This window comes from Sander vitreus, chromosome 9 (genome assembly GCF_031162955.1).
Source record: "Sander vitreus isolate 19-12246 chromosome 9, sanVit1, whole genome shotgun sequence".
Lineage (NCBI taxonomy): Eukaryota > Metazoa > Chordata > Actinopteri > Perciformes > Percidae > Sander > Sander vitreus.
The window spans coordinates 19,307,149-19,329,428 of NC_135863.1; the positions used below are offsets into that span (position 1 = coordinate 19,307,149).

A 22,280-nucleotide genomic window follows, 5' to 3' on the forward strand; every position below is an offset into this window, starting at 1 on the left:
AAAAAAATGCAGTCCCACAATGAACTTTGAACAGTAAACTGCATTTATCCCTCTTTGCGTTAATATTTTTCCATTGTATTCACTCAAAAGGAAAATGCTTAAATCATTATTTCTTATATCACAATGTAAACAAGTAATCTGAAACAGTGTAAACAATTTCAGATTCCCTGTATACGCAGAGCACCAATGTCACATCATCATCACCATCAAACAGCTGCTGTATGCTTTAGATGATCATTTATGTAGGTCAAACACAATGTATTCTCACATGTGTGGCCAAGAACAGCCTAAGCCACAGATGTATCACACTGATGTGCCGATCAACAGGTTTAAAGAAACATCACAGACCACAAACCCTCTAAATCCCTTACTGTTAATTACTGGGTAGTGGCTGGATGGAGCACTTCACTGTGTGGTAATTCAATAAACCCATGGCCCACTAGCTAATAATATCTCCTGTCTGGAGAGACAGGCCAGGGAGTGTATATTGGGGGGGGGGGGGGCAGTGAGTGACGAGGGGTGAGAGCAGCAGATCGGCTTCTAAACAACAAAACAATTTCTATCAGATTAGCCCCCATAAAGACGGATCCTCAGCGTGTGCATCAATCTGTTTAATACCTATGTCAGTTATGTGTCTGCATGTTTGTGTGTGTGTGTGTGTGTGTGTGTGTGTGTGTGTGTGTGTGTGTGTGTGTGTGTGTGTGTGTGTGTGTACGAGAGTGCATGCTCTCATGCCCGTATTTGAGGCTGACAGTGACCAAGTGACAGAGCAGAACGCATCCTAAAGTAATCAGACGGATAGCCTGTGGAGCTCATTAGATACAGCGGACATGTAATTAAGAAATCCCTTCGCTTCCAATCCAGCTCATGAGCGCCAGCCATGAACCCTCGTCTGATACACACACACTTCCCGTGTGCACACACACTCGTCGTCTTTCACATTAGAAAAGAGAAAAAAACACACACTAGGACAAAATCACCACCCTTTGAACATTCATTTCTGTGCTAAATGAGGTTGGTGTCTGATCAATTGTGTCAGTAAATCCTCTTATCCCTGGGTAAGTATCTGCAGCTCAGCAGGCCAGCTGTCAAGAAGGTGGGAGGCCGAGGAGGGGACAGAGACAGGGATAGAGCCAGATAGGAAGGAAGGGAGCAATGGATGGATGGAAGGGACGATGGGTGGATGGGGCTGCGCATTGTGTCCCGCTACGAAATGGCATCCCTCCCCAACGCTCACATGATCCCACCACTGCACACGCCTAATCTCCACCTGGCTGAGAACATTAGATCCATAATTTAGAAAAGCGCTTGTTTGTTTTCTGCACAGCTGCGATTGAGGAGATTGAAATAGTTATTGGTGAGAGAAAATAATATATTCTCTATTGAGAAAAGATATGTTCTACTGTTACATAAACAGCAAACTGTCCAAAGCTGCTTCAAGGTAACCTGATCCATTTTCTGACTGCCTTTTTGGAGTTTAACGGCAAAATAAATATAGCCCATAACATAATCAGTTGAACAGATACTGTTTATAGCATTCTCTCTTGTTGAAAATATTAATAAAAAGAAAAAAATGTTTTTCCCATAAAGGGATACTGCTCTGACAACACAAGCACTTGAGCTGGCAAACTTATCTGACCTTAAATTCTGCCATAGTGAAGTGAGTGAACTCTCTAGAGAATTTGCTTTCCATTAAAAGAAGAGAAATACCTCCATTTCCATCTACTGTATCCCCCCTAGCTATGTAGTTTCCCTATAGCATAGCTTCAAACAAATAACATAAAATGTCAGATAAACAAATGAACAGAAAGTACACATCATCATTTTGTATTTCCCATATGTAGGCCATTGCTGCCGTGTCCTCACATTCACAAACACCACAGACTGGCTAGCGGGATATTTTTTACACAGAGGCATAGGATCGATGAGGAGGCCATGGCTGAGACAGGGACGAGATAAAGACTGTTTTGCAAGTGATCAAAAAAGTTTGGACCTTAACCAACAAGAGCTAACAGACAGGCAGAACAGGCTGACCAAGCACTCCTGGAAAACAAACAAACAGGTGGACTGAAAGGCCCGACGCAAACCAAAGCATCGTCTGAAGTATTGTCTCACTGCTACAGAGGGCTATGGAGAGATGGGTATGTGCCATTAATACACACACACACTCACACACACACACAGAATACACACTAACACACTTAGCTCATGCTGTGACCAAGTGAGTGTGACCAGGGTGACCTGACCTCTGGATCTGTGACCAGATACTAAAAAGACAGCCAGAGTCATCAACCAGCTTAGTAGCTACAGTTACTCGAGTTTAATCTAAAAACTGGGAGAGAAAATATGTTGGACATGGACAAAGAGGTGGAAAAGTGTGTCGATAAAACCTAAAAGAAAACAGACGTACACCTGATTTAAACATCCACTGAGGCTTCCGCTTCACTTAAGAGACACAAAATTGCGTCAGACGAAAACGAGCGATGTACAGACTATGACCTTCCTCAAATTATTACATTAAACAAACATTTGTATGTAAATCTGGCTATCAATTAAGGTACTAACAAGAAAAGGCATCTACTGCCACACTAGCAGCTCTGTGAGCCTGTACTTAGAATCATGCTTTAAGCTAAATGCTAAAGTCTGTTGATGTTTAGCAGATATAACATTTAAAATGTTCACTAGCTTAGTTAAGTGTGTTAGCATGTTAACATTAGCTCTTTAGCACTAAACAAAAAGTGCAGTATCTATTAGTATTTGGCCATTAACCAATAAAACAGTGGACTTGATGGGGCCCCAAAAGGAAAAGTTATCAGGATTCATCCTGAGCAGTACGTATATGTCATAGCAATCCATCCGATCTATTTTAATCTGGAGCTAGTGGGAGATCGACTCACAGACCGACATTGCCATATCAAAGCCCTAAAAGGACTGGTAGCTTTGCATGTTTTACCCCTTTAACTTATTATTATTAATTTCTTACCTTATACATACAACCACAATGCGGAAATTAACTCAGAGAAACTCAAAATAAGCTTGAAATAGAACCAAAATACATTATTTGCATGTTTTATTTTTGTCTGGCAGGTTTATTTTCTAATAACGTAGCTCCTGAATTCTATACTTGGAAGCAGCGGTTCAAGTATGGAGTCTTTCACCTTATACTGCTATGGACTGAAACTAATGGCTGTCTAGAACATAGAAAACCAGTATAATCCTCTAGCTTTTAATATACCCTAGCCCAGTTGTTTTGACGAATTATTCCTAGGATTCAATTGAAGCTCAAACATTATTGTTGAGTAATGATGAGTATTATTGTAATCACAGCTGCTGTGCTCTCAGTGAAGAGAGCAGAACAGAAAATGTAGACATCATGTACATGCAGCACAGGTGGATTAGCATGGACATTTTGAACTCCAGGGTCAAGCTCAGAAGCTGGAAAATGCTTTGTGCAGTGTGTCCACTATTATGTATATCCATTCATCAGCCCAGAGCTGGAGCATGAATGAACATCTTCAGCATAGACAAACTACCGTTGTAAACAGGAGCGTCACATGCTTCTCTCAAGGACACTAGAGAAAAGAACCTACACATTGCATCATATACACGTACACACAGTGAGCCAGTTAATGGGCCGACGACAGTATGTGTGGAAGTAAGCTCACATCAACACCTCCCACACCTCTTTAAACACAGGAAGGAGGAAAAGCAAAGAAACCTCATCAGAGTGAGCGTTGATGGAAGGATGCAGGGTGACAGACAGCAGACAGACAGAAAGAGAACGCAGGATGGTGAGGGGTAATAGGAAGGGACAAGTGTTGAGAGAAAAACTGATAGTGAAGTACAAGGCAATGAGAGCTGGAAGCGTCCTTTGAAGTTGAGTGGTATCCCCGCTGACCACATCTGAGACCTCAAGTGAGTCACAAGCAACAACAAGGCCTTGTACCTGTCACAATTGGTTAAAATGATCCAATGATTTTAAAGACAAAACCTGAGCTGTTGGGGGCCAATAACATCACAAAATGTGTATCTTAAAGATACCATCCCTACAAAAATACATTTATTACAGCGAGGATCATATATAATCCATAAGGAAAACCCCAAATGCAAAGAAGTTCAACTGCTAAATTTGCCCTGTGAGTTGCAGGTTTCTCCTGCTGGGGAAATGAATTTAAAATAACTTGTTCAAAGAGTGGGATTAAAGGCATTACCTTAGCTTTTAGTACTCAAGCTCCACTTCTGTGGAAAATCACAGAGCAACAGCGGTGCAGACAGGCAACATACATTCTGATTCTGATCTGATCTGATCCAACAATAAACACACAAGCAAAACAAATCCCGGCTACTCACAGTGGCCATAACCTATCTCCCTCGCAGGGCTGCCTCCAGTTGCAGGTGATGACATGGGGTGCCACATGCCTTCGGGTGAAAGTGTGGCCCTGGCCGGACGCCACTCACCCAGGATCAGGACTCCGACTCAAGTGTTGGCTCAGTCACAAACTAAAAAAAAATACGTGGACCATCAACCACTTTTCAGGACAGAGCAGGAACAGAGGGGTCGACGAGTAAAAGGGACGGGGCGTAAGGGAAGAGCTAAAGAGGCTGAGTCCACCGCCACCGGTTATAGGATTACCCAGATTATCCGTCCCAGAGACCAATCCCACAGGAACTGTTTACTGAGCGACTGATGCACAAATCAGCTCTTCTACTGCCCACTCAAAGCGTGTCTCTTTCTCTCTCAGCGTTGATAAAACTCTCTGTACAGAGACACCTGTTGTAGTGGAAGAACAGGGTTTCTGGCACAGAGAGGGAGGGTGGTCATGTGTACTGCACACCAAGTGTACAGTACAACCAGAAGTTTCCGATTGCTCCCTCTTAAAAGGAAGCAGGACCGGAAAACACGGGGAGACTGTGACACTGATGTTCTTGTCGTCAGCAGATGTTTTTATGTGTCAATGACATTTATTTTTTCATTTTCTTCCCTTTTGCTGAATATGAGTCACAGACTTTCTTTCTAATGTGTAGGTGGTATAAATGGGATGTGAGTGTTGAGAATGGAAGTGACAAGAAGTAACCAGAGGCTAAAGAATTCTCTCTTCTATCTCCCTCAAAACAGCTTTGAATTGATTTGATTTGATTTATTTATCTCGAACAATCAACAATGTTGCAAAAGAAAAAAAAGAAGAAAAAAAATGTAAACCACTTTTAAACACAAACAATCAGAATTTAGACCAAAAACAAAATTTTAAAAGATATTATAACTTATTAGGTCATGCCCCTACTTCACAACATCATATTATTACAAAACAAATAGATATGCAAAAATACAGCATACAATATTTCATCTCTTACAATAACTTACAGCAATAGCTTCACATTACAATTCCATTTCTATGTTTCTGTCTATTCCTTTCTGTATTGGTCATGTATTGATTTCTTTAATCTATTTTTGAACTGAATGATATTATGGCTCTGTTTCCTTTAACACTAGAACGGCCATGACGGTCACTTTGACCGTTTTGAAATTTGACCGTGTAATAACTTTGCTGAATAAAAAAATACAATCCTGCTGCTGCCTGACTTTTCCTAAAAAAGTCTGTATTTTAATTTAAAATTGTTTTTTATATACATTACACAAAAGGCAAAGAAAATACAATCACTTTTACCTATTTCGCCCATACACGGTCATATTGACCGCTCGGATTTTCGCGGTATTGTTTTTAATTTTTCGCGCGGTTGAAGATGCATCTTGGTTGCTCAGTAACTACCATAGTCTCTGTCAGAGAAACGTAACTAGCGGTCTCAAGTAACAAGTGTGGGCATCACCGATGGGCCGAAAGTAAAGCCAGAGTCGGTAACGTAGGCGTGGATGGACTCAGTTCTGAATCTGAAGGCAAACACCGGGCGCTTGCTCTGTGAAAGGCGCGGAACACATAGATGGCCGGTGGCTGTTTATATGTTCATATAACTTTATACATCCTCGAACTGGCTGGAATAATTGCACACATCCTCTCTAAGGAGTGCACCAGTAGTAAAATTCATGCAGCAACTGGCAGAGGAGCTGAGAGCGGAGATTATGGAGGAAAAAAGGGCAGCGGCGCACGGTCCGAGCAGCGCTGCGCACTGCAGCAGACGCCAAAACGGAGGCAGTGCCAGGTTAGGTTATAGCTAAATGTTCAAATAAGATACTTTTAATTGTTACTTGGCTGTTATGAGTTAAGTTAAATGAATTTCCACACCATATTTTTCGGGATATGAATGGATGAAATAATTACGGTTTACTATGCCATGATATGAATTATTGAAACACGTATTACTACTCAAATGTATAATTAAACTCGTTAAAATGTACATTTCGGTGTTATTACGTTTTTCTAAAGATATCCTAACACAACACATAATACAATATCGCAATTAGGTATGTATCATGAGAGATTATAGAGTTTGGAATCTGGCGGTCAAAATGACCGTTCACGGCAGTTCTAGTAGTTATGGAATTCCGGCACTTCTAGTGTTAATGCCCAGACATAACTGTGCCAGCATGCATGCTTAATGGTACTGTTGTGGCATGCGGAGTTGCCTACGTGTACATTGTTAGTATGTTTGTGTGTTTAACAAGCTTTCCAGGAAGTCAGGAATTGTCTGTTTCAGTGGATGGTGAAGCAAACAACCCAGATGCAAAAACAGGCCAAAAATATACCTTAAAAGCAAAGCGGAACAATTCATGACAAACCCAAAGGGAACCTAAATAAACTACAAAACCCATGCAGGGTTGGATTCAATCTTTAGTCCGATCGTTTTAAGGCTTTGTGTATCAGAACAGGCTTGTTCCTTATAAAATGGAACAAACAGCACTTAAATCAGCCTACGAAAATAGGAGTTAACTTTGTTTAACAACATTAGAGGCAGCATGCATTCTTGGCCATTGAAGTATGTCATATCATTATCACCAGAAAATACCCCTAGCCAATAAATGTGAAATTGGCACTGATTTTAGTCTGCAGCTGCTCCTTTTAATCTATCCTGCCATGCTATCAAATGTTCGCCCTATTCTACCCTTCAAGCTTTGGAAACAGTCATTTGCATTGACAGCACAAAAAAACTTGATAAGCCTTCCCCAACATGTGTGCATCTGTTTTACTATATATGACTCAACTGAGTTTTCTTGTGCAGTGCGCCTGCATGAGGCTGGATCAAATGTCTATACAGCGCTTGAAGGAGAGCCACCAGTAACCAGATCCCCTCAGTGACAGTAACCTGGCAGGAGACTCAGCAGCCCGACACAAGAAGAGGGGAGGACGGAGAAGAAGAAGAGACACTTGCTGCCTCTCTTTTAGACGTAACAAATCCCACAGGGAGAAGCTAAAATAATACAGTCCTTCTTAAATGCATGCTGTGTTATAATAGTGTGTCATGGCCCACATAAAACATGCCAAATTAACCCTGAGTGCCATAATTAGCATTCATAGATCCATCATGGACTATGAACACGGAGGAGGACAATTGGCAACTAATAATCTGACTAATAATCTAATCGCTATTTTGTCATCACTGTCATGTATACTTGTATCTACAAATTGTAAATCTTGTATAGTTGGACTCAGAAACAGAAAAGCAATAATTCAGATAGTTTGCCCCGCTAAACGGATCTCAAGAGGAGACAGTTTTCTATTTACATCCTCTCGATGCTAGCAGTGAGTTTTGATCAGGCAACACACTCGGTTGGGTGGGCATTTGTAGGAAAAGGCAGTAGAAAAAGAAATTAGTGAAAAGCAAAAATGAATAGAAAAATATGTTACAATGTGTGCTTGTGAAGAAATGAAGAAACATCTTCAATTCATGATGGGAGGAGATTTTGAGAGATTCATGGCTCAGCAGAAGTTGGTTTGACTGACCAGGCTAAGAGTTCTTTATGGCACTCTGTGCCCCTGCGGAGCAAAAATGGCAGCAACAGGTAACAGCTAAGTACATTATGTCTCATTAAACCTCTCAATTAAGAGGCAAGAGTCTAAAAAGTGTGACATGCAGCACTTTTTGTTGCTGTTCGTGGATTATGAAGTTATTGAAGTCAGCTATCCGTCAATTTATTTGAACATCGTGATCGCATATGTTATTGCAGATATCTGCTGTTAACCTAGTGTTAGCCTTTTGCTCTTTATTATATTTGAATCATGTGATCACAATCACGGATAGCAGACTTGAATAACTTCATAAGCCACAAACCATGGCAGCAACAAGCATGCCCCAGCAGTGTGCATCACTTTTTAGTATCCCCTTGTGTTGCGAGCTTCTCTACTGTATGTGCAGCACTTCTTCTAAATGATGCGCACGTGTCGTCAAATTGGTGAAGATGTTTCTTCATCTGCTCGTGTTGTGTCTATTTGCATGGGCTCTCTTAATCGCAGTGTGTTGAGTTGTTAGGGGCACCGTAGAGAGGAGTACACTAAAATTGCACTCAGAGCACTCAAAATAGCCAAGTAAGGTTTTCAGCATCTTCTTTATACCTCTCAATGGAGAGGTTTAATTAGACATAATGTACTGTTACCTGTTGCTCCTGAGGGGCACAGCATGCAATGAAGAACTCTTTGCCTCGTCAGTCAAACGAAATTGAGAGCCATAAATCTCTCCTCATCATCAGGCCCATTCCTATTTATCTTTCTAATCACATACTTGTTTTGGGACTGATTCTGGCTATAGAGCTGCAACAAACTGTTGTTTTCCTTATTGATTGATCTGTTAATAATTGTCAAGAAATCCTATGAAGTATGATGAAGTGACTAGTCGTTTAGTCTATAAAATGTCAGACATTCTGTCTGGGTATATCAAAGGATGTTATACTGTATAACTATACACAGTGGTGGAAAGCAACTAAGTAAATATACTCAAGAACTGTACTTTGTATAATTTTGAGATTGTACTTTATTTAAGTATTTCCTTTTTCTGCTATGTCTTCAGCTCCACTACTGTAAATTTCGGAGGCAAATATTGTATTTTTTTCTCCACTAGATTTCTTTTACTCCTATAGTTTGAAGTACATTACGTTATAAAACCTATGCTCAGTTTATAAATGTATATCATTATAGATTAAACTACTCAGTATATGAAGGAGTTAAAATTAGCTCCACTGCTCCTTACAAGTTAATGCATCAAAAATAACAATCCAATAATATAACATAACACTGTCAAGAGTCCAGTCTACATAATGAGTACATTGATACTTTAAAGCTAAAAAAAAAAAAAGCTAGCATTTAAAATAGTTATTGCAGTCCAAATTCAAAATACTGGAGAGAGTCGTCTCCCCCGGCCCCTCCTCCCCAGACTCGAATGTCACGGGGGTTGCCAGGTTGAGAATTCAGTATCCAACAATGTTGCTAGATGCTAGTCTCAAATAGCCAGACATATCTGCACAGCACAGCGGAGTAGCTAACAATAGATGCTGGCTATGACAGTCATAAAAGCCCGTGCTCACGCAGAGCTTTGTATCCGACTGATTACGGCATCAACTGCTAAAAACACCACTACCTCGCCGTCCTCTCCACCCCACTGACAGACACACTTTCTCGGCTTAAAATGACGGCAACAACCGCTAAAAACAGCGCAAACTCACGGTCCCAGCTACCCAATTCACAGCCACCCTTTTTTGTCTTAAAATTGCTCACCGTTTGTCGGCTAAGGCCGCTGAACAGGCTACACATTTTAAACAGCCGTGGCCTGCTTGCCTGGTCCTCCAGTAACGTTAGCTTACGTTAGGAGTTATGGCGTGTTAGCATGGTGCCATTAGCCAGGAGCAGTCAGGATCACTTTGTCTCAATTGTTTTTGCGAGTAACCAACTCAAGTATTCAATGTGAGTACACAAATGTTGAAATGACATAATGACATACCCGTCCCTAGTAGCCGTGATAAATTAGCCTGAAGCTTACCTGTTCAGGAGGAAATTAGCCAACTCTGCATTCTTTTGGGCTCTATGCTGTCTCCATATTTTAAACACATCTCCAATATTTACCCAGGGTTTGTTACGTCTCTGGTCATGCCACTGTTAGAAACATGCCAAGGTTTTTTTTAGGTCGGGTAGAATCTATCTCTGTTGATCCCGTTTGTTTGTTTGCTGCTTCCATGGCTGTAATACAGCTGTAGTGCGCTGGGTTTGCGTTTTTACAGGTAACGTTATATCTGGCAACCCGGCCTGGCTGTCAAACTGGGCAGTTGATAACAACACACAGGCCAAAACACAAACAGAAATTCCGTCACGGAATGAAAATTTCAAAGGAGAAATACTGGCTTTAGCATTTGTTGTTAGAAATGATAGTATTTCAACTTAGCATGTTTCCTTAATATCTGATGACATATTGTGGTCATTTTTGGATTTAATACAGTAACTGTATTACATATTGCACCTTTAAGTACATTTTGTAGCGAATACTTTTGTACTTTTATTTAACTAAATCTTGAATTCAGGATTTTTACTTGTAATGCAGTATTTCATAGTGTGGTATTTAATTTAATGATCCAAATACTTGCTCCACTGTCGCCTATCCACTTATTCTTTTGGCAACCAATAATGTTACCCCGCAGTGATGACTGGGAATAATTTTGGTTTTAGAGACACATCAACAGCTATTGCTCCATGTGTGTGTGCATGTGAAAGTTGTTGCATAATACTCTACACTAAGCTACACTGTCAGGAGAAGACAGGAATATATTAAACACTTGATGTAAAATATAGCCACATATTTAGCTGTTATGCCTTTGCGATTGATGACTTAATTAGAAGCAAACACTGAAATGCATAGATGTTTAAGATCAGAGGGATGTGTTACATTATGTTCAGTGCATGGAAAATTAGAGTTGCTGTGCATCCATGTGTGACATGTATGTTGTTACTGCATAATTAGCAAAGAAATAGCTATACACATCTCACAACCTAACACCGCTGCAGCTCGTGTGCCTTTCAAGGTTCTCTGCTTGATTAAAGCTGGAATTAAATCAAGGCTTTGACCTTCTTCACTAATGACTAATAACTGGCAATTAGCCCAGAGAATGGCCTCCTTACGCCCCTTATCTTCCCTCATCCTGTTCTCACAATTAGCACCCACTCACACACAGTCAAGACAATAGGCATACTCTTTTACACTGACACATAAATACACACACTCAGTCAAAAGTGCCTGGGAATAAACCCATTGTGTGCATTGTGTGCTAATGCATGTGTTGAGGCATTGCAGGTCTCAAAGCAACAGAATTCTTGAGCAAATACCTGCAGAGAACCACACCCCTTTACCTGTATGGTTTATTAAATTCTGCAGGAGTGGGTGGGTAATGCTATGTGCAGGGATCGGCCGTTAGAGATCAGGTTTAATACTGCCAGCACCTCACAGTCATATTGTACTACCCACACATTCTTTAACTCACATGATATCACGGTCACATTTTGCTGTGCAATAAGCTATGTATATAGGAGGGCGGCATATTTGCAGCTGTGAAGTTTAGGCATGAGTGTGTGACTGGGTGTGTCCCTCTCTGTCTCTTAGTGAATCTCTGACCCCTGGCAAGTGATGAGAGTTCACATCAACTCTTCCCCCCGTTCCCCCCGTCCCCACACATTTCCCCTTTATTTTTCTTCCTTCACTCTCCCATCCCATTCTTCTTTCTGCCATGACTTCCCTAATCTGCAAGCTAAATATGTTCTCACTGTCAAATTTAGTGAGTGGGTGCTTGTCAGTGCGTCTATAATCACTTCCACTAACGGAAAATTTAAGAAAAAATGCTGAAGAGCTAAGAGATTAAAACAAATGCCGATTCTACTTAAAGCCCAGGGCAGGCCTGCATCAAACCTGCTGAAACACCACATGTCTGGGAAAAGCTGAGTGGATCACGAAACAATCTGCACATAATCACCAGATTGTTTTTTGACTGCTTTGCTTTGGCCACACACTGATGACAGATCATTTTAGAGTGACCATCTCCCATTCAAGATGTGAGTCGACTTTATTTTGTTTTCATGTTTTAATGTTTGGGCTGTTGATGCAAAAAATACATCATAAATCATAGTTGGGGGCATAGTAGAATAAAAACTATCCTTTATAGGGTTAAACTGATAACTGACTGATTCACCACCAGTACTAATAGTCTTCAAAAATTATAATTCTAATTAAATATTTAGCATTTTACTAAGATTGCCAGAAATTGTGGGCTGGAAAGCTGCAACAGCATTACTGTATGACCATAATGGGACAACAAAACTCTCCACTGAAACCGAGATTGATAAAATTCTGTGAGATGAGCATCTTTAAAATGGCAACTCTTCGTACTTCCTAAACAGTTTGATAAACCCTGAAATACAATTCAAATTAGAAATGTCTCAATCAAAACCAAAGTTACAAATTAAGTATAAGTGAAATGTTAAACTATCTGTATCTTAAACTGTGATTGCCTGCCCGGTCATAGGTGGGACCTTATTTATTTGAATTTTGTAATTAAGGAATTAACCAAAACACAATGTTAATTACAGATTTATGACTGGAAAAACCTGCATGTTGCTGTGCATTTCAAAGTATTCCTCATGTTCCCAGCTTTCGGATATTGTATACCACTTCTGTGTGGCATTGACCTGTTGACCTGCTATCACATCAGACAAACATGGGTCTGTGGTGGGTCGCTAAGGGTTAAAGTGGATACATGGTAAATTAATGTAATGTGATGTGTGTGTGTGTGTGTGTGTGTGTGTGTGTGTGTGTGTGTGTGTGTGTGTGTGTGTGTGTGTGTGTGTGTGTGCAGGCAGTGCCCCAGTTGGGCCACCCTAGTCAAAAAGGTCTGGACACGCCACTGATTAGCAGGATATGACTAACTAATATCTCATACTTAATAATAAAGGATCAAAAATATATCTGCACAATAATACAGTGGTCTGATAAAATCCTAGTCTGAATAAACCTTAAGATGACACTACTGTCTGATCAGAGTCTTTGAAGACAAACAAGAAAGCCTCTGTAGCCCAGAGGGACTGCTCTGTTACTCCTGTATGCTGTGGGATTCCCTCTATATGCTCTCCCATCCAGATGTCTCTCTCATTCCCCTGGGAATCACATTCATTATGGAAACAATTTTCAGCCCCTCAAAATGGTGCAGAGATATCTGTGATAACATAAAGGGGTAGCATAGTTTTGTCTTCAAAGACCGGTTTTATTTGTTATCTTGTACACTATTATTATCCATTCCCCAAACAGAAAACAGGGGTTTACAAGCACATGACACATCTCTACTGCAGTGGGGTTTGACAATGAGTGTATCTCTCAGGGAGAGAGAAAAAACATCACATGATAAATGATGCATATAGCCTAGTGTGTGACTCAGTGGAGCTCAAACAGCATCAGACTTACTTCAGATATAGTCTAATCTAAAAGAAGGTTCGAAACTTACAAACAAGCAAAACAGAAGCAGAGGCCTGGCGCTTATTTGCCATACTACGTATATGTAGCCTGTGTGTCCCACATGTTGCAAACTCCACACAGTGGAGTCCCGTTTCCTTGTCTCTGTGAATTTTTGGCTGTCACAAAAAAAAACGATAATAGAAAAGAAAAAGGCATCAGCTGGTTCAAGGGCAAAGTCGCCGAGTCCGAGCAGAGTTCAGCTTTACTGAGCAAAATCACATCATGCTGTCATTCAGCTGAATGTAGCCACAGCGCTGACCTGGGCGCGTCTTAGCTACACTCTTTTTACCACAAAGTAGCCTACAAGTTTGTTTATCAGTAGAGATCCGCCATTCCTCACCGCTGTTTCGTGCATTTCTCTCGGGATCTGACGACCACCCCAGACAAATAAATTGTGGTTCTGTCTCAAACAGTTTAGCAAAAGACGCGCGACAAGCGCCATAAATTACATAAGCGCAATTAAAGTGCCAACCTCTGACCTTGCCTGACCGGCACAACAACGATCACCTGACTTTTGTATTGGTCGCAGCTTTCATTTCAAACGGCACAGTTGCAAAACGAGAATTAACAAAGAGAGTAGCATAACAAACGGATTCACAGACGGGAGTCCGTGGTTAAAGTCCGCGGACGCTTTCGCGCACAGCTCGCAGGCTGTAGGCTAGAGAAGACGCCATGAAACGAACGCACTCTCTCCTCATAAGTCCAAACAAAATGCTGCAGCTTCGCCAGGAACACAACAGGCAGACTGAGCTCTGAATAAATCCTTGAAGCGTACTTACTGAGGTGTAAATACGGATCATTACTGTCCATACTGTGCGAGTTGTTGCGTCGATTTCCTAGAGTCGGTGCTGCTCCGCATCCCAGCGCATTCCTCTCCCAGCCCGACTGAACTCTGCAAGGCGGCTCTACACGGGGGCCCAGCGAGGGGGGGGCGGTAAAACAGGGCTTCTCCCAATGACAACAGTGGTCGATATCAAGCTCCAACACGATCATGACGAAACATCTCTCCTGCAGTGACACCGTGTTGCAATATTTTCACAGTAAAATGTAAAAAGAAAAAGAGACGGCGGTGTATTTCAATACAGTCTGCTTTTCCCCTCCAATCGCTTTTCAGCATGGTCTAATCTGAAATATCTCCCTTAATGCCAAAAACAACTGCTGCCAGCAAGTTTTGATAGCACATTGCTACCAATTTAGATAAGAAAAACATGAGGCTGGCATTTTCTGCTGTTGATTATTTTGAACAATCAGACACTGATTGTAATGACCTCGTTATGTCTACCACAACATACATTTATTTTGAATTTCAAAAGTGTAATTTTAAAGTGTAATTTTCAAAGACTGATTTTTAGCTCCCAAATAATTGTTAGCCTAATCTGTATTATGGAATCTAATGAAATATCTAATCGGGCATTGCTTAGTCTGTTTAATCTGAATGCACATTTCAAACGTAAAACACAGTTTTTATTCTCCTGCCGTCCTTGTCTGGGGGGATCTCTCCAGTGTTTACCTATTGCTAGTGTGAGTCCTGGTCTGGGTACCCCCCGGAGTCCCCCCACATCCCTCTTCAGAATGCGGGGTCATGTTGGGGTGAAGCTCCCGGTACCTTGGGAGGTTATTCAGGAGTCAAGCCGCACTGAGGCATTCACAGTCTTGAACTGCGGAGCGGGCAGACGCTCCGTCAACGCCGGGCCGCTGACCACTCAGCGGGCCTTTGGGCTGCCCCGCTAATGGGACAAGCACCCCCGGCTCCACCGTCCTTGTAACAGCGCCCCATAAAAGAGCACAGAAGGATGCTAACCAAGATGAATGGCATTTTTTTCTTAGCTCATTCTGCACTAATCAGACCTTTTCATTTGTTATGGTCTTGCGCCAATCCCCTCCACCGCAGCCTCCATTAGGGCCAGATAACGTATAAATTCATTAAAGTCAAAGAGGGACATTAAAATGGTCATTTGTCAGATCTCCCTTTGTGTGTCCCTAATGGTGGCACATGGTTCAAGGCATTGAGATGATTTTGGGAGGGCTTTTCCCCTCTAGGCTACAGTCCATTAGGAGAGGAACGTGGGAACTAGACATAACGTGTTTTTCTCTTTTAATGAATGGTGGATCTTTTTGGAAATTGTTAATTCACATTTTAACAGTTTATTGGTTTACTTTTCTAAGAAATTATTTCTGAAAATAAAGTCACAATAGGAATGTTTGCTGCCCAAAACGACCCTGTTACAAATTCACAACAAACGTTTTGTAGTCTATCATACAATTGTTTTGATATTTTTTAGGTTCCTTTTCTTTTGTTTTTGCCTAATTAGAGCAACATGTTTTATTTTGGTGGATATCCAATTCATCAATCAACTTCAGAACCCCCCACTCACACAAACACACACACACACACACACACACACACACACACACACACACACACACACACACACACACACACACACACAGTCAATGAAGCAACCCTTTGCACTAATCCCTTTGTATTCACCACCATTCCCACCAAACAATGTCCGAAAACCTAATCCTAAACCAAGCTCTACAAACCTGGGCCACCTGCTAGCAAGTCACTGCAGTGCAGCTAAAAAGGCTAACTCAATCCTGAAAAACAAACCGCCCCTTTAAAGTCAACAGCACTTGACATGTGTTCATACAAACCACATTAATGCATGGACTGGCATCCAAACACACACACACACACACACACACACACACACACACACACACACACACACACACACACACACACACACCAAGTCTTTTTTCACTCTTTCTCTCTGCTTTTGGCCCCTTCCTTCTTTTCTCTCCTTCTCTTTCTGTATCCGTCCTTCTCTGGCTTAAGGATGGAGGTTCTGGCTGCGTCGTCATGGGAGACGGCTCTCTCCATCTGCCTCTGCTGTCATTAGCCCATCTCCGCAACGCTTTATCGGGGGGGAGGGGGGCACCCTCCTGGACCCTCTTCACAGTTCTGACAACCCCTGCCCCCTGCTCCATACATAAGCCTGAGATGATAAGTGTTCCCCCTCTTTGTGTCGGCCAGGATAAGACAATGCCACACAGCACTACAGAACATCATCCATCTCATAGGTCATCAATCTGGGACACAAAAGATGAAATGTAGCTCGAACTCCCTTTTGCAAAGGGGTTTCTCTTTGCTTAGAAGAAGCTCGTCCTCCAGCTCTCTCGCTCCTTTTCACTGCTGGGTTAGTGGTTCACCAACAAATTATTTTGCCTTGCGTGGTGAATGGGAGTAAAGTAGTTAATGCAAGTCAACTATTCTAAGTATTTAAAAACAAAAACAACGGAGCATAATTGCAATTGCACAAACATACAAGTATTCAGACCTTATTACAACATCTTCAGTGATGGATGAACTCTGTTTCAGTTTTTCTGCAAAAAGAATGTGTTGTAAGGTATGTCTGATTGAAAACAGGCTGTCGACACACTAACAGGCCTCTGCCAAATTTACATGAATTAGTTTTGTAGTAAATAGTAATTAAAAGCCCTTTGTCACATGAATAACACCATCTACCGTTAGTTTCTCTTCCTTTTTCACCTAATTAGGTTTACATTGTTTGATCACCAGCGTGGGGCTTTTTGTCTTTGGTCATTGTTAGTGACAGCGGTGTCTTGATTTCAGGTTTTCATTTTATTCATGTAAAATAACCCACTGAGGTTGAAATTGTCTTCCAAAGAGGCCAAAGAATCAAAATTATAGACACACAAAACACAATACGTTTGTGGTATTGTATTGTACTCTGTGGTAAAATGATGATTAGTGTACTGAATGACAGTTTTATTTGTTTTATGTCCATCGATGAGTTTAGTGTAATCTGCCATGATAGTTTATTATTCATTAGTATTGTGGAAGATTTAGCATTACAGTTATAAAAGAGAGTCATATATTGTGCAAACAAGTTCCAAATTTAATTTTCTGTTTTTGCAGCAGTCTTACAGACATTAATTGTTAGATTACAAAAGCAGATTTGCATGGAGATAATTGGACTCAAGTGGACAACGTTGTGCTATTGTATCTCTACCCTCAAATGTGCTGGTAAAGTTGTATCATATTCAGCCATCATACAGATGACATGAGACACAGAGCACAGCCGCCCCAAACTCTGCTTAAATGCTTAATTGGCTTCAAAGTGAGCTTTAGTGACATGAGAAGGGGCCATAAATAAAATTCATTAATATTATTATTTTTATTATTAAAGGGGGGATCTTGCTTTGATCTGACTGATCTATGAACAGACATCTTTGTTAATATGTAGAGCTATAGGCAATACAGCCCATTGAAATAACATGATGTGAAACTAGCTATTGTCTGGGGTTTTGTTTATCTTAACAAGATAATCTAAATGTAATCTGTTAAATGATGCAATAATTTAATGTTAATATAATCATTTTAGCCATCTTAAATAGGCACTTCTCCTAGATTGTCCTGATTTTCACATTATATAGCATTGTTCCCCAAACATTTTCATGTAAATACAGCCTTAAGGGAATATTCAAAGTCTGCCATCATTACTGTGATGCTTTATTATTGTTATGATCTAAATGTTCTAATAATATGAAAATAGAAATAAATATGGATGTCATACTTAAAGAATTACAAAAATTAGACATATTGCAGAAGCTTCAACAGCAATGTCAGCCCCAATACTCTATTTTATGCAAATGTTCTGTTCAACTGTTCTGCCAACCAATCAGGTTAACCTGTTAATCTGCTGTCTGTGTCTGATCTGAAGGGCTTTGCACACAATCAATATGATGAGCGGTGAACTATCCACAGACTAAAGACACCGTCCATGCCATTATCCACACCACTCCAATCCCAGACGGGTGCATTACCATTACCATCAGGACACGTGATAGGGCCTGACACTTGGATTATATTTTTAAGATCTGGGAGGAATGTTTGACACTTTGACTTTGAGCTACAATGCAACCTTGGAAGTGCATAGACACTGTCACGTTAGCAACAAAGAGCATATAAACATTACACTGGACTCACCAGTAATTCATGAAATAATATAGCTTACATTAGTTGATTAGGTTTATGTTAACGGTGGGTGAACCGCAGACTCCAGGCAGATGGATGACCTCTATATTAATCTTTACCTTGCTGTAATAAGTTAATACAGACTGGGGGCTTGTTCTTTCAGAATGGTGCTGAACCAATCCAGCAGGGAATCAGACAGACCACCTCAGGTTAATCTCGCTACGACCTGAAATGCCCATGAAGGATTAGGCCCAGCTACTGATTTTTAGCACACAATGTCACTTACCGCTGCTCCCGTGCCATTTCAAAGTCACAAACAAGGTCTAAAGACTATACCCCATAAGAGAAGGTTTATTCTGTTACGGCGCTAACATAGGCCTACCTGTTTACAGATTGACTGGATAAGAAGCTGCTTTTTGGAAAGCATTCAACAGGAAGCTGACATAGCTTTTGACTAAATATGTAATATGTCATGTCTGTGTTTTATATGTGTACAACATGCAGGACCTACAGCATTTTTGTGACCCTCAGCAGTTCAAAAACATTTTGTTTCATGACCACAGGCACTCTCAAATTATAGGTGCACTGACATTTGCATGTGCTGATTCAAATGATTCATATAGCCTACTGATTCAGCAAATCGGGAACGGGTCACCAAACACCAGAGATTATTTTTATAGGCTGTTTTGATGACTGTTACATGAAATTGCCTTCAGCAGTTAAATATTGCATTTCCATAAAGTTAGGGGAACGAGAGACAAATAAAAATAGTAGAGGTTGAGATATTTTGACTTTTACATGAAAGAAAACTGGATCCTACACAACTCTATGGTGTCTTTAAAACTACACTCCTGATTTGTTACTCAGGGTTTCTGTTAATACTGTTGAGTTATTTTTTCAGACTTGACACAGAGCCACATAAATCATTATATAACTGTTTTCATGTTATATACAGTATATATATACTACATATATATATATATATATAATTTTGAATGAAAAAATAACTTTAGATTCTTTGATTTAAGTATTACTGGTATCCGGCTTTCTTTTTTTTGTCTTTCTTTTATCTATCTCTGTAATAGGCCTTTTAATAGAGCTACATAAATACATTTTACCCACTTACTTTTTCATAAAACCAGAGTTATAATGGAAAACCTATAATCTATTTCACACAGGCTTTGCCCTCAAACAGGCTCTCTATAGGCTTAAAGGGGTTCAAAGCCAGATGTTTGCTCTGCCTGTCATGACACTAAAGTACAATTCACACCAGAAATGACACGCCAGTGGCACACCAAATCAGACTCTTACTGTCCTAAGACCCATTTGACCTTTTAGCACCTCGTAATCGTGGTCCTGAAAGGACAGGAGACACACACACAGACACACGCACAAACTAGCCAAACTAAATTCACCAGGCTGACTAACATCAGAAATACTACCAAACCAATCAGTCCCTTCAATGGTTTTGTTTTTGTTTTTTAAGAAGGCTATTGTAGAAATGAATAAATATATCTGTATCCCATCAAGGCTTTTTATCAGGGACGGGCACACACATTTGGAAGAAGAAGAAGATCAGTCTTTCTCCTTATCACACTGTAACGATATGTGGAAGCTTCTTAAATTCAGAATACTATAGTGCACAGCATCATCTTTTATAGTAACTCTCTAATGTATTAGAGATGTAGCTGTCATTATGTAGCCGTCTGATTTGTTGCGCGATGCACCGCATGCTCTTCCTCACTCTCTGTAGCCATGCGGTAGGGCCTCATCTTAAATAGAAGGATTAGAAACAGAATTAACTTATACAGTAGGCTATACTGTATTATACGCTGCTAAAAACGCACTTAGACAACTGAACACTAGTGTGGAGGCCACACTGATGCAGCCAGTTCGTCACCTTACTTCCTGATTGCTCCCGTCATAACTACTACGGCCACTAGAGGGCAGCGCCAGGTTGTAATTGCACAAACGACCTCTGGGAAAGTTTCTCAGGGAAGAACAGTCTCTTTAATATTAATCATCTCTCTTTCTGTGTTAAAAGTCACATGACATGTTATTCTGTTTATGTTAAGGAGTTTAACACTTTTAACTACTTTAATACTTTAATAACAGATTACAGACTAAAACAAATTTAAAGTGATAACAACAAATTACTTTAAAAAAAAAAAATCTGACACTCGCAAGTTGAAAATTCACAAACTGAAATCAATGTTTGAAATCAACGTAGGAAAGCACATCAATCCATCACAAATACTCCAGAGTGGCTTACCTTTGAACCCACATCTCCTGGGTATCAGTCAGCATCAGTCCCCACTGGACCATCAGCAGGTCTGAGGAAGAAGAAACGTCACCTTCATCAAACTAAGTTTGTCTTTTCTTTCTGTTGCCCCTAAAACTGCTTAAACAGATAATCCCTTAAAAAATCTTAATTGTGCAGATAATCTTTCAAAAAACCCTTTAACCCTTTCCAAGACATAAGTTATAACCAATCAAAACCCTTTAATATAGTGTAGGCCTAATACATTTATCGATCCATTAAATAACCTGAACCCTGCTTCACAGATATCAACTGACTCTGTGAAGTTTAACCTTAACTGAAATATTTAAATGACTTTTCAGAGCCCTCAGAGCTCAGTTGGAACAGAAACTGTTGCACAGTCTGAGGGTGGTGAGTTCAAATCTCATCTTTACCATTTGTTTTTCTGTTTCATAAAGGATTCTCTTATTGTGAAAAGTCTGTGCCTGAACTCATTAAAATAACTCAGAGGTGGAAATCAGTCCCAACCTGTTTCTGTCATCTTTTAGGACGAAGAGTAAAAACATTCCATCAACTCACCAAACAGGAAGTGACTCATAATTCAGCTTAAACGTCTCAGAGGAGTTTCAACCTGCTGATGGAGGCCACACTGATGTTTTCAACCTGGTCTCATGGGATATATGTAGGCTACCTCTGGCCACGTTTTTGCAGCGCCACAAATGTACTGTCAGGTAGCCCTCAGGTGTTTTGAGAAACAAATGTCCACTGGAGGTGCGACAGAGAAGAACTGTATGTGGCTGAGCACAACTTTCAAACTAATGTATTTTAATTAGAAGTAGCCTATAGTTCGTTAACTTTACTAATAATGGATTGCCACAACAGCAAAAAAGTAAATAAATTATTTAGGTTTTTTTCTGCCAATAAGGGCATACGGGTTGTTGCCCAGGCAACATTAGCCTGTCACTGTGCACGTCCCTGCTTTTTATAAACATAGAGAGTACTGCCTCATCAAACTATTGTCAATTTCACAACTTCACATGGGAAGTAAGGTTTTGGGTGATTTGGATGGTTGGAGGACAGCCAGCAGCCCAGCCTATGAACAGGACATCCGTTTTGGTTCCTTCTGAACTAGGGTAGCCTAAATCATTCAGGCTGTCAGACACTTATTGGTTGAATTTTGACAAACAATCCTAACTCAAGGGCCACTCATTACCTTTTTCCAGAGCTTTCAATCATGGGCATCAACAGTGCAGCTTGCCAAATTGTAACTGACATGGATCAGTTGACAGGTGAACTCAGTAGTTTTTGATTTTACACATACAGTAGCACTTTCGGGAGTTTTCATCCGTGTGGGTTTAAAACGTAAGCACCAAAGTTGATTATTCAGCTTGGAAACAGTAGTTTGGTAAAACAACCCAAACCTAAGGTCCATTTATAATTATTCTCTATTCTGTCAGATTAAATCCACAAATCAAAGGAGAGGTCAACTTTATGGAGCACACTTTTGCACCATGCTGCAAAGCCTGCAGTACTTTCCTGCCGCCTTGTGGCCTGGTTAGGCAGCACCAGTTTACTGTACATTCTCCA

General features: G+C 40.6%; 1 protein-coding gene across 6 annotated transcripts in view; it reads right to left on the reverse strand.

Annotated features, from left to right (window-relative positions):
• Positions 1-14,436, reverse strand: part of rxrgb (retinoid X receptor, gamma b) — a 34,002-nt gene extending 19,566 nt beyond the window's left edge. For 4 of the 6 annotated variants that reach the window (XM_078259094.1, XM_078259092.1, XM_078259091.1 and 1 more), the window contains exon 1: positions 14,208-14,436. In XM_078259094.1, coding sequence (XP_078115220.1) covers positions 14,208-14,421 — 214 coding nt within the window. In that variant the 5' untranslated portion in view covers positions 14,422-14,436. Of the gene's footprint in view, positions 1-4,350; positions 4,501-14,207 lie in introns of all 6 variants that reach the window. The other 2 variants (XM_078259095.1, XM_078259093.1) reach the window with 1 other exon arrangement.
• Between the last annotated feature and the right edge of the window lie 7,844 nt (positions 14,437-22,280).